This window comes from Aythya fuligula, chromosome 9 (assembly GCF_009819795.1).
Source record: "Aythya fuligula isolate bAytFul2 chromosome 9, bAytFul2.pri, whole genome shotgun sequence".
Taxonomy (NCBI): domain Eukaryota; kingdom Metazoa; phylum Chordata; class Aves; order Anseriformes; family Anatidae; genus Aythya; species Aythya fuligula.
This window is the reverse complement of record NC_045567.1, coordinates 2,157,374-2,171,087: the sequence shown is the minus strand read 5'-3', so window position 1 is coordinate 2,171,087 and position 13,714 is coordinate 2,157,374. Positions and strand designations below refer to the sequence as shown.

Genomic DNA, 13,714 nt, shown 5'->3' with positions numbered 1-13,714 from the left:
TTTCTCTAAAAAGCGGGGCCTCTGCAGAGATGCAATTGTGTGTATGTGTTTACATACATACGTGTTGATACATACATAGACATGATGTAACAACAAGCCATATTTGTGGCATTTACTGGGGACAAGGACAGCAAGTATGGGGCTCTATGACTTCTCCCTCAAGTATAAGTACAGTAATTGCAACCTACAGTACGTTACTGTTTTCAAAAATTATTTTTACTCTGAAAGGACTTTTACACTGTTTTATTGGATTTATTCCTCTGTTGTGGAAATTCTTCAAAATAGAGAGAAAAGCTGATTTTTTAATTACATATTTTATTTATTAATATTTTGGAATTGAGAGGCTGTTAAGCTTTTTTTTTTTTTAATGTTAGGCTTTCCCTTCAAACCTGTTTTGTGTTTAGGCATTGATGTGGCTTTAAATCGCTTCACCTTGGTCTCTATCATGCAACCTTTCTGTGGGTAGGGCGGGGGGAGAGTTGAGAAATTGGAGGGTTCAATGTTTATACTTGGAGGTATGGGCACATTGTAATAAAAACATAAAATTAAAAGGGATCTGGCCTCCTGTGAGCTGTTTCTGAAAGCAAAAAGCTGTACTTACTACAGGCATGGACTGCTGGATGATGGCCTGCTATCACATTTGTGTATTTAGAGGTTATACATTTGTTAGAATTTTGTAAATGTGATGGGAAAAACCTTTTGTTGTATATGTGTATAGCCTTAGAAGCAACCCTTTCAGAAGCAGGACCTAAAATGTCTTGAAAAACATGCATATTTAATTTAAAAAGAGCATATATTTTCTCCAGTTTCTTCCTGATGGTGGACTTTGTTATAGGATTATATAAATCGTAAACATAAGAACTAAGTGAAGAATTACTGAGAACTTTGCTAATGAGAACTGAGAGATTACCTGGAATGCTGAAAATACGGAGACTACATGTGTACTGTAAAGACTTTCTTAGAATGGGTGTTGAATAGATTCCTAAATAATGAGAAAAGAATACACCTTATATCTGTTTATATTACATTATAAAGAATCTGTTTTAGAAATATGCAGAGTTTATTTTTTATATTTTTATTTCTCCCTGTAACACAAGGTGTTTTGGATGTACAGACTTTGGCAGCTAAACTATTAGAAACTAAGTTAATTTTTTCTTAAATACATTCTACTCAGACCTGGCACAGACTACATGAAGTTTTCTAGAGCAAAAAGTAGGTACTAAAATCATTTGCTTCAGATCTGCTTAACTTCTTTAAAACTATTATTTTTTGTCTTGGAGCTGCTTGTAAATAGAGCGATGATAAATGGTGCTGTTTTGAGTAAAGTGAGGATAGTTTGCATAGGAATATTACATCTTCAGAATCAGTTCTGTACTTCATTTACGAGCTTAAAAATCCTCAGGGTAGGCAATCACTTAGCATATGGGTTAGCCATACTTTTCAGTAATTAATTTTGATTTCAGCTTTTACAAAACTTTAATCAGTGATTATAAAAGGTTCAAGCCAAGTAGCTACAGAGCTAAAGGAGCACACCCATTTGTAGTAGTATTTGCTTTGTAGTAGTTTTATAATAACTATTGTCAGTATCTTTATTGTCTAACCACCATCTATATAAGCGTTGTCCTACCTCTTTCTTACTCTTTGCTTCATATCCCTGATTTTAGAAGAGCAGTTTTGTTACTAATGTAGTAACAGTTTTGTGTAGCAGTTTTGTTGAAAATAACATCCTATGCTTCTAGCTACTCTGCATTTTCTTCCCTGCTTTTATGAATAGCTTTTGTTCATAATTCGGTGTTTCTGCAAAGAAAAGTATATGGGAAACACTATTTTGGTAATTTTTTTTTTTTTTTTTTAAGACTGCAAATTAGTACTGAAGACTGAAAATTAGGCTGCCTATGGTGTATTTATTTTTGGCAGAGTGACAAGGTGTAGTCACTATGTCCATTCCTGTGTGACTTGGGTTTGACTGACTAATGCTCTGTAGCATTTTAAGGTCAATTGGTGAAAAATCACCTACTTAACATAGGGTAGGCACAATTGTCATCCCGGGATTCAGCAAGTGGAACTGAGCTGAATCCTTGTGAAAAAAGCTGTAACCTGAAGGGGGTGTAATCCAGTGTTTTCCGATGTTTTTTGTGATTCTTTAGGAGGAGAGTCCACTGTGCTTTAATACTCCATAGTCAGTGAGCAACCAACCCTTTGCTTTGGAAGGGAGAGGACAGATGAATGGATAAGGGGCTCCTGCCCTGCTTTATGGAGTAGCTGGCTCCATCTGAGTTCTTGTGTGGCTGAGTAACGTCCCTGCAGCCTGAAAAAACAGCTGTTAAGGGTCATCGCCACGTGGGGTCAGGACCTGGGAAAGGGGTTCACATGAGAAATTAAGTATATATTAGATATCCCTAGTAACATACTAGGGCCTCTCATGCTCATACATTTTGGCGAAGACTGCCTGGTGCTTTGTGTAGCATTGAGTATTACAGCACATTCGTATTTGTTTAAAGACCTAGATAAGAAGTTAAGTGTTTGTCTAATATTTTTTTCCTGAACCAGTCCTGACTTCTGTGAGTCTCTAAGAATTGCACTCACACTTTGGAAATGGACCCCATCTCATGGGAGGAAAACTACTTGGTTGCATAGAAACTCCTGAAAATTCAAATGTTTTCTTTATCGGTATTGCAGAAGTGTTTATAACTTAACTGTCTTTTTAAACCCTGTGACTTCCTTTGACTCCTCTGCACACCAGCTGCATATACCTTTTGTAATGCTATTTGAGGAAGAGTTGGTTTCTGAACGTCAATGTCAGGCTCGTACTTAGGCACTGTGCAAAAGTTCTGCCTTCTTGCATGTTTAGAAGTGTGAGGATAAAGCCCACGGATGACAAATCTTGTTTTACAGAGCATCTATTTAGAGTTGTAGCCATCTGAAGATTTCACTAGCGCATCAGTGTCAGTGATACTGAATGTAATGCTGCTTTCTGCATTTATAAATCACCTTCTGCACTAGCGAGCCCTTTTAAAGTGCTGAAGTTCTGTATTCATTGTTTCTTTGAATGCAGTTACTCCAGTGCCTTTTTGATTATGAACTTTATATTTGTTACTTGGATAGTGTGTCTTGAGTGGATGTAGTTTAATTTTGTACAGGCAATTCTCGAAGTTATGCTGCTGTTGTCCTAGGTAATACTTATTAAAACAACAACAGAAAAAAAAAGCTGCATAGTTTGAAGAAGTTAAGCCCAAACTTGCCCCAGATAGGTTTCTTTGAAACAAACGAAACCCTCAAAATGCTCCCCCCTCAAGTCTTAGTTTTTGAGGATACATATTGGTGTGCATACCCTCTAATGATTTTTCATCATGTTTTTTATTTTTATTATTTTATTTTATTTTTTAAATGCTAGATTTCCATGAAGACTTTTATTGCCTTAAAAACATGTGCTGGTAGTTGACTCAAGACCCCAGCGTTGGGATAACTTCGAAATGTGTACTGGTTTTTATTTAATGTGTTTCTGAGACAGATTTTAAAGCTAATGTCATAACAACTGCATTGGTAGTCCACTCTGGCACAAATAATGTTTGAGACATTTAGGTTATGCAGCACTAAAATGGAAAATCCACCTTTATCTTTAGGAGGAATTAAGGGTCAAATGTTGTTTAAGGCATGTTCTTGGCATATTAAACAGAGAAAATATTTATGTCTCTTAACCGTGTCTGTAAAAGAAATCTTGTGATGAAAAACAAGATAGCCAAAAATGGCAGATTCATTTTGAGCATCTTTGATCACTTCAGGCAATCTTTTTTTTTTTTTTTCCCCATCCACACACATTCACAGTCCTTTGTTGGAATTAATGCTTGTAACAAAAACTTGAAGCATTCTTTGTTGTATTTCTGCAGATGGAGTAAGGTCTGAATTTTGTGTCTGTTTAGATTGCTTGCTTGTACTTTAATAGAGCTACTTGAAGAATTTGGGGAGAGACTTTCTCAAGTATTTTGAGTCTATGCTGAATGCTTCCATAAGAACTCATACATGGGTACATTCAGGTAAAAGCAGCTTTTGAAGTACATCTGAATCACTACCTTCCAAGTAAAGCTTAGTCTACTTTCTAGGTACTTCTTTATTGAAAACAATTTAGTTTTTTTGGGGTAGTTATGAGGGTCCAACAAGACAAATAAATTATGTACAGCTGAAGACAGCAGCAGTGGAGTAATACACGTGCAAATTTTGTAGTTCTTTTAAAATAAGCTGCTTAGTAATATGAGATCTGGCAAGTTATAAATCTCATACTAGCAGTCAAACCCTGAAAAGAGAGTGAGCTCTCTTGAATAAGGCTGTTAAGTTCCTAGATGTATATTTCATTAAAATATTTCATGGTAATACTCGGAAACTTCTTTTTGTTCTCATTACTGCATGAGATATTGCCAGACTTTCAGTATACCACCAGTTCATGCTGCTGCTCTAACTTCTGTTGCTCAGAATCATAACAGATGTTAATTTAATTTTGTCCACATGTATTTTTTGTGTCGGATGCAGAAATCTTAAAGAATTGCATACATTTTTTTCTTCAACCTGCTTCTGTCAGCACAGTCAATTTTCATGGGTAAGCTTGTTCCGTTTGTTACTTTTCTGATGTCTAATCTTGTGCAGGGTTGTTTTACTGTGTAACTCTGTCATAAGCTGGAAAGTTTTCTGTTTGTGGTTATTTAGAGGAAATGATAGTTTCACGTTAACCTTTTTGTCTTTTTTCGTTTTGTATTCTACGCAGAAAATTTTCCAAATGCCATGGTGACAATAAAATTGTCAGTTTGCCAATATCCAGAAATGGTTTTCTTTTTAAACCTGGTGAAGTGTGATGATGTTCATGCATGTTCTGCTGAGAACAGCGCCCTGGCTTAGCCAGCTCTTCTGGTGGTTGACTTTGATTCTGCCTGTGTTGCCAAGCCGTAATGGCTGCTGCTCTCCTCCTGCTGTTACCAGTGACCTTGTTTCTTGCAGGATCAACCTCGTTTCTTGCAGGAAAAAGCTTGTTGCTTCTTGTTGTTTCGTTTCAGGATTCTGCTCGTTTTTGTTAGTGGTTCACTTGCTAACATGTGACTTCATCCACAGTGTTTTCTTTTGGAGCATTTGTTTGGATAAGATGGGCTGAATCGATGCTGCACTCTGCAGCCCGCTCACTCCCACTCCTGGTCCCATTCTCCTCTTGCCTTCCTGCCACCACCTCTCATGCTTGTTTGACCACTGTGACCTGCATGAGCTTGCTAAACCTGGAAAAAGGTAGCCTGACAAAACAAGCAAAATATAGCTTTATTGCTTCAGGAGGCTGACTCTCCTTGTGGGAAGGTAAACTGAGCACAGGGTTGGACAGGTTTGTGTGATGAGGTGCATGGGAGGAAGGAACCGCAGAACGGGGCCCTCGCCTGGCAGCCGTGCCTCAATCTGTCTCCTCTCTTTGCCCATGAAGTTGGAGCCCATCAGTCAATCTGGGGAGCAAATGCCCCCAAGGCAACTGAGTTCCTGCAAGATGTGAAAGACCAAAAAGTGGAAGGATGCCTCATGTGCCCCCGTGTGATGAGAGGCTGGAATATGAACTCTTCATGTTGTTCAAGTCCAGAGCAATTGTTTAGGAGAGATTGTATGAATCTCCCAGTTAAGAACAATCTTAGATTTTCACTTGACTCATAGTCAAGAAATGTGGTACGTTGTGATACCCCTTGAACTGTTTGCTCTATTCTTGCTTTTGCATGGACTGAAAAACTTCTGTAGCTGCTTGTCTGAATACAGACCACCATTTGTGCTCTTCAGGGGTTTGTCAGCAAGCAATTGTGGAAGCTCTGCACAGCCTGGGGAATGGCCCCTTGGTCTGGGGCTGTTGACCAGAGGTGCACTTGACCCCCTTAAGAGGTGCAGGGGTTCCTGGACAATGCAAACCTTTGGGGTGGAGGATGCTAAGATGTTCATTAGCCATTAACACTGTTTTTGGTCATAGGGGGATTAGGAATACACTAAAATGGGTGCAGCAGACAGTAGTGTATTGGTGCAGTGTGGCTAAGGTAGCTCTTGGGTGTGACCTGCCAAAGGTTGTGCAAGTTTTTGATGTGGAACAGTTCAGTGCCTGTTTTAAGGTATGCAGTTATAAAAGTCGAATCTCTTAATTTCCTTTAGAACATAAAACTGTTACACAACAGCTGAGAAGGGGTTTTTAATTTTAATAAAAGTCAAATAGAGACTTTACTGCACCATAATGTCCTCAGGACAGTCATAAAATTCTGGAATTCCTTCAGCTGCACAGACAGGACTTTATAAATATTTATTGAAATTAACTTTATTGAAAATGTCACCTGTGTAACTGGAAGTAAACATAAAGGAGAAATATGTGGTTAAGGGAACAGCTTGCTACAGATAGGCTGTCCAGTTTGCTGCATGTTTCTGTTCTGTGACCAGCTGACACGTGTTTTAATTTTGGTCCATGTCAGCTGCTTCTGCAGTGCTGGTTCTGCACACACTGCTCGGAAGGAACATCTGAAGAGAAACATACTTGAGAAGGCAGATTGCTGTACCCATCAGTTAAAAAAAAAAAAAGTCTGCTGAAGATTCTAGCATCATTGGAAATAATTGTGTTTCAAGGGGAATCAGCTGCTACTACTGCACGAGGCTTTCAGTAAGCTGTTAGACATTTGACCCAGTACTAAAAGGAAATGTGCAAAAATATAAACATCCTTAATTTTTAAGGCCACTGTGCAGTCTTTTCTCACTCATCTCTATTGGTGTTGCTACAATACAGACTTAAATAATTTCATGGGTCTTCCAGTTTGGGCAGCTACTCAATTTTACATAATTTTTGTTCATATTGCAATCTATGAAATTGTCCATTGGTCTTAAGAACCTCACTTTTGAGTGGTGTTTGAGGAATCTGGCATCTGTATTTATCCTGAATAGGTTAGATACATGAGTTTTAATACCCAGAACTTATCACGCTCTAGGTGTATAACAGCATAAGCTTCCATCTTTCATCCAAAATTAATTTGTCTTAAAAGATCAAGCCTTGCTGAAACTTGTTTTCAGGAAGAACAACTTCACTTTGTTCCCACTCCATCCCTCTCCTCTAACACAGGGGAAAGGCTTGAAGCATTAAGAAGTCATGTCAGGAAGTGTTCTAGTGAGGGTCAAACCTTTCACAGCACTGTGCTTTGCCAGCCCCATCTGTTAAAGGATGGTTTGTTAGTAGGCAGATCTTGGGGAATTCAGGCTGGGGCCGTACTGTTTCTGGGGGAATCACTCAGCTAGTCGGGATTTGAGTTCTCTAAATATTACATGTAAAAAATCTAAATATAATTACCACGTATAAAATATTAAGGTGTGCCATAAAATATTTAAGCATTAAATGCAAAAAAAAAAAAAAAAAAAAAAAATTTTTTTTTCTTGTAGCTTGAATTGTGGAGTTTTGATTGTAGTTACTTAACCCTCAGTCTACATGTATGCAATGTTCACTGCAGAGGCTGAGGTAAGTGCAGCTGACATGTCTGAGGAATGGCTGGGTTTTGTCTCCACAGGCTATACTGTGATTATACTGTGTACCTGCACTATTAGGGTGTGTACTTGCCCAGGAAAATATGTGTTTTTGGCTCCTTCAAAGCAAACAAGTTGTAGTGTTTAAAAAGTGAAGCTGGCCTAGAAATAAGGTTGTTCTATCTATTTATTTTTAATATAAGGTGAATTGTCCTTAGCGACAAAAAGATTGTTATTTAACACGAGTGATCTAGTATACTGAATACTAAGGAGCATAAATTAGACTAAAATGAGTTAAAACAGAGGATGGAAAATGTATAGCGAAATATTTGGACAAATATTTGAAGGGCTGTTTCTGTTCTGCCATGGAACATTCCTCTTTCACACAGTTACTGTGGCTCTTATCGCATCAGTTTTTATTCTATGGGTCTTGCACATAGGTGAGACTATAAATGAGGCCATGCAGAACCTGAACTGGCTGAGAAACACCAAGACTTGTCTGCCCAGTCGCAGAGCTAGGTTTAAGAAACTAAGCAAAGTTTAACCCTAGAAATTACTTGTACAGATTTTAAATAACTCTTTCACTATGGTACTGATTTTAACTCACTTTTTGATGGGCTACTGTGCCATCATTAAAAGCCATCGTTAAAATTGAGCAAATACTTAAATACTTAAATATTTCACTGAATCAGGGCTCTATTAAAAAACTATTTCACAGTTTTTTAAAGCCTTAGGGCATCTGGGGAAATCATGGAGCTAGCTCTGCAAGTGGGAGAAGTTATCAGTTTTCTTTGGTGAGGAATTTGTCCCTGGCCTTGTTATTAAAAACCTGCTGCATTGCATTCCTTAATTTTAATTTTATTTTTTTTTAATCTATGTTGTGTACATATCTTTTCTTCAAGTGCAAAAAACAAAAGAAGTTCTTAACTGCCAGCTGTCTGGTGGCGCTTTTTGTTAGCACTTGGCAATAGACGATCGATTCATTGGTACAGTCTGTACACTTCCACAAGTCCATCCTTTAAACTTGGTGTGTGCAAATGAACTTCTCAGCTACTTGCAGGAATTAAAGTCATTGTTGCAGTCCATTGCTCTGGTTTGCGCTGCCAGGGCCTTACCAAACAGCTGGTATCTGCCCTCCTGCAGGACAGCCCCAAACTCCCTGTTGCAGCACTTGATGATGACTGCTGCCTGCCTGCGTTCTTTCTCTCAAAGACAGGCAAATACTTTAAATCCCAGACTGCAGAATTAAAAAATAGGCAAAACGAACCCAGAATCCCCTTCAGAAGAGTTCTTTCGGTGCAAAGACACAGCCCAATGGATGTGTGGAGATTTTGAAAAAAAGAACAAACTTTACGCTGTCACTTTACAATTCACACAAATATGTTCCACACAAGTTTATTAAATATTCATTGATAATGTGTTGCTTAGAGTGATAACTTGACTACCAGGTCTGAAACTTGTTCCGGGAGGATCGAATATTGCAGCTGCACTGAACCTGATTGATTTCAGTTGGGTTCTGCATGGGTGCTTGAGTCCACCTGCACAGAATAAATACATATGTATCTCCAGTTTTGAAAAAGAAGATTCCATTTTGCAGTGTGTAGGTCAAATTAAAGAGCTGCTTGGACCCATGTTTTCCGAAGTAGAGATGGAATAGTATAATGAAAGCAGTATTACTCTTAGTGCTCATGTTCACTGATTCAGAGAGATGTAACTGCTATGTAACAGTAGGAAAGGTGCAGAATCCAATTACAGCTTTTAATGTTTGGATTTACTGATTAGTTTTATAATTTCAAATGTTCTACTTCTGGTTCTTGTTTGCTTATCTTTGTTACTTGCTAAACATTAAATTGTATGAGAACTGGAGATGGTGTTGTGGGTCATGTGTCCCGTGCCCCCCTCCCGCTCCCTCCAGTTTTATACCTGTCTGCAACCAAGTGGAAAGAAGGGATTAATGTGAACTTGATAGTATTTTAATGATTTTACTGCTATGAATTGTTTTCTTTTGTTGTTTGTTTGTGTGTATGTGTTTTTTTTTTCCCTCCCAGTAGTGCATGTGCTGTATTGCATTAGTGCTGCAATACGACACTGGTGGGGGATGCTGCTTTATGAGCTATGGTGTCCCACTACTGATGTAGTTACTCATGATTTAATGTAGCCTAATGCTGTTACAGACTGTTCCAGAATTTAAAATTAGCATTTTTTCTTTAGCTAGGTTAAGGTCATTTCATCTTTTAGCGTGTATGTAAAACCAAAGAAATATTAGATTTTTATCCTTATAAAGGGATATGAATAGAAGCCTTTTTTATGCAAAGAACTCAAGGATCAGGTCCAAAGGATAAAATAACTGCAGGAGTTTTATGCTGCAAGATGTTTCAGAGGTATATCCTTTTTCATTATATGCTGTGTCTAAAGCTGCAGGTCAATATAATTGTTAAACCTCATCTGTTTTCAACTTTGTATTTATTTTGTAAAGTAGATGCACTTTATTTTTGCAGAATGTGTCTTTAAATGCTTCCTCTGGACTGCTGTAGGTTTAAAAGACAAACAATAACAACATAAACCCCTTTCCCCTTTGCTTTTTTGTGAAATACACTTTTCTCCGATATTTAGTGTTTCTTTAATTAAGTTTTGCTGTTAATAAGTTACCGTAAGCCACAGTCACATCGTACCACTGCAGCTGCTGCCATTTGTGGAGCCGTTCCCACTCCATTCCATGGTGGTTCCCTGTTGCAGCTCAGGTGCCCCCATCCCCCCGCGCTGCCTGGGCGCCCTGTCTGCTCTCATGCTTTGGAGGAGTGGGCTGGGGAGAGCAGAGCCCTCCTGCTTTATGGGGTTATAACTATTCGCCTTAGACATGCCCTGCCAGCCCCCAGGGTTTTCCCCAGAGGAAGCTTAGCTGTTAGTATTCCAGCAGAAAATCTGGGAGGAATAGAGAACTCCTTTTATGAGGAATGTAAAGATTGCGCACAGTGTATTTAGCTCCTTCACCCTCCTGCAGGTTTTTTTGTTGTTTGCTTGTTTCCACAGATGGCAGATGAACTTACGTTTTATCTATGCATATGCTGTTGCATTCCCACTATCCAGAAAATACCCGTTCTAGAGCTAACTCCAGTCGCCACCGCCAGTTGAGGCACCATCGCTCAGAGCCAGGGGCAGCTCCCTCCTCCCCCTGCCCTACAGCGGGGCCGCAGCCCGTGCCTGCCCTCGCGTGTCCCTGTCCCAGAGCTGTCCCGCTGCCTTTCCCTGCAGCTCGGCGGGCACCCAGGGCTGGGTGCAGCTCGGGTAACGGGGCAGGGCCCGTCCTGTGTCCCCCTCCCCTCTCGTGTCCCCTGGCGCCCGGCACCCCCGCCTGCTGGGGTGGGGGCCGCAGGACGAGCCCCCCGGCCCGGGGCCGGCTCCCCGCCCGTTCCTCGCCCCCCCCCCCCCGCTACGAGCGGCGCCGCGGCCGCCATCTCGGGCCGCACCTCAGCGGCCGCCCGGCGGGGCCGGGGCGCGATGCGCGCTGTGGGCGCGGAGCCCCCCCGGCTCTCCCCGCCCCCGGGGCGGAGCGCAGCGGAGCCCGGCCCGGCGCCGCCTCTGCCCCGGCGGCCGCGGGGAGCTCGGGCTGCGGCGGCGCCGGGCGATGGCGGCGCGGAAGAAACGCGGGGGGCCGCGCGGCCTCTAAGTAGGGCAGCGGCGGGGCGGGGGGGCGGCGGCGGCGGCGGGGCCGTCGCGGCGGCGGCTGCGCCATGCGGGCCGGGCGCGGGGGGCCGGGCGGGAGTCGGCGCCGGGGGCGGTGCGCCCTGCTGCCCGCCGCGGGGCCCGGGGCGCCGGGGCGCTGAGCAACAGTTGGCCCCGCCGCCGCCGCCCAGCATGAAAGTGTGCCGGCGGAAGGCGCTGGCGCTGTGCCTGGGCTACGCGCTGCTGCTGCTCCTCGCCGCCCTCAACCTGCTGGAGTACAAGTGGCGGCGGGAGCCGCGGCGCTGCGGAGAGCCCCCGGCGGCCCCCCGGCACCGGCCCCCGCCGCCGCCGCCCCCGGCGCCGTCGGTGGGGAGCCGCGGCCCGCAGGGCGCCCGGCGGCAGCTGGTCTACGTGTTCACCACCTGGCGCTCCGGGTCGTCCTTCTTCGGGGAGCTCTTCAACCAGAACCCCGAGGTCTTCTTCCTCTACGAGCCCGTGTGGCACGTCTGGCAGAAGCTGTACCCCGGGGACGCCGTCTCGCTGCAAGGGGCAGCCCGCGACATGCTGAGCTCCCTATACCGCTGCGACCTCTCCGTCTTCCAGCTCTACAGCACGGCGGGCGCCGGGAAGAACCTCACCACGCTGGGCATCTTTGGGGCGGCCACCAACAAGGTCATCTGCTCCTCACCCCTCTGCCCGGCCTACCGCAAGGAGGTGGTGGGCATGGTGGACGACCGGGTGTGCAAGAAGTGCCCCCCGCAGCGCCTCAGCCGCTTCCAGGAGGAGTGCCATAAGTACCGCACGCTGGTCATCAAGGGCGTCCGCGTCTTCGACCTGGCCATCCTCGCCCCGCTTATGCGGGACCCGACCCTGGACCTCAAAGTCATCCACCTGGTGCGGGACCCGCGGGCGGTCGCCAGCTCCCGCATCAAATCCCGGCACGGCCTCATCCGGGAGAGTCTGCAGGTGGTGAGGAGTCGGGACCCCCGCATCCACCGCATGCCCTTCCTTGATGCCGGCCACAAGCTGGGCGGAAAGAAGGAGGGGGGGGGCGGCTCGGACTACCATGCCCTGGGCGCCATGGAGGTCATCTGCAGTAGCATGGCCAAGACCTTGCAGACTGCCTTGCACCCCCCTGACTGGCTCCAGGGCAATTACATGGCCGTGCGCTACGAGGACCTGGTGGTCGAGCCCATCAAGACTCTGCGACAGGTGTACGGCTTTGTTAACCTGGCGGTCAGCCCAGAGATGGAGAAGTTCACCCTCAACATGACCAGCGGCCCCGGCTACTCGTCCAAGCCCTTTGTGGTGTCGGCCAGGAATGCCACCCAGGCCCTGAGCGCCTGGAGGACTGCACTCAGCTACCAGCAGATCAAGCAAGTTGAGGAGTACTGCCACCAGCCCATGGCCCTGCTGGGCTACGAGAGGGTCGGCAGCCCCGAAGAGGTGAAGGACCTCAGCAGAACGTTGCTCAGGAAGCCGCGGCTGTGACCGGGCAGCGCCAGACACCCCTGCGGGCGGCTGAGCCCCTCCAGGGAGAGGAGCCGGTCCTGCAGGCTTGAAGGAGGGAGGGAGGGAGCTGGGAAAAGCAGCCAGGCTTCCGATTTCCTCTAAAGACTGATGAAGGGTAACATGCAGTAATGTGATGATTTCTTTTTCGTTCATTTGATTGTTTTTTTTTCTTCACTTGCATTGGGTTAGATGCGATTAAAAAAAAATAAAGTGGAACTGAAAATATGTGGAAAGTCCCTTTCCCCTTCTCTAAAATGCCAGGCGAGCTTCTGTACCAAAATCTTGTTTATGGAGTTGTGGTGGGTTTGAAGATGGTTACAAAAACTCCTGCACAATTCCTAATACTTGTATATCTCCCTTGGTGCAGAGGGGGTGCCCTTGGAAAGCGTAATGCTGAAAATAGACTTTTCTTTGAAAGTAAATGTTCAGACATGATAGTAATAACAAAAAACAATAAATGATATTCATTTTTATAATTACCTCAATTGTTTGGGAATTACAGTGTTGCATATGTACAGCTAGAGGGGAGGCTCATTTAATAAAAGCAAGGAGGACTTTTTTAAGGTTATGGGTTGAGGGCTGGACTGTAGTGTTTGATGTGTTCAAAGATTAGAAGCTGCTCTCGCAAAAACAAGTACAGATCTCACAAATGCAGTGCAGGTTTTATGGCTATGTCAGAGCAGGTTTCCATTTAACGATTGTCCTTTATGTTGTATTTAAAAAGTCTTTCGAGTGCCACTGTATTAGTGTCCTAAGAGTTTTAAAGTGTTTGCCATCACAGCAGTATTTATTTTTGTCTTGACATGTATATCCAGGAGTCACTGTCAAATAGAAGTGGATCTACAGTGTGACAAAAACTGCAGGATTTAAAAGGACATTTATCATACTGGAAACATTAGCATGTGTGAAAACTAAAAATTATAAATATATATATTATATAGTGCTAACGATACAGTGAGATATTTAAGGTATTTCTTGACATTCATTGGTAACAGGCATAGCAGGGAAGCATAGAAAAATACATAAAATGTTTTATTTTCCC

The 13,714-nt window shown here is 43.6% G+C and overlaps 1 protein-coding gene across 1 annotated transcript; it reads left to right on the top strand.

The window, feature by feature from the left end:
- Positions 1–10,995: 10,995 nt before the first annotated feature.
- CHST2 (carbohydrate sulfotransferase 2) lies at positions 10,996–12,876 on the top strand. Its single transcript, XM_032193217.1, has one exon. It carries the CDS (start codon positions 10,996–10,998, stop codon positions 12,649–12,651), a length of 1,656 nt encoding a protein of 551 aa, XP_032049108.1. The 3' UTR covers positions 12,652–12,876.
- Positions 12,877–13,714: the final 838 nt, after the last annotated feature.

What these genes read in the sequence shown, in the direction of transcription:
- CHST2 (XM_032193217.1), top strand. Translation starts at nt 10,996, where the DNA reads ATGCGCGCTGTGGGCGCGGAGCCCCCCCGGCTCTCCCCGCCCCCGGGG.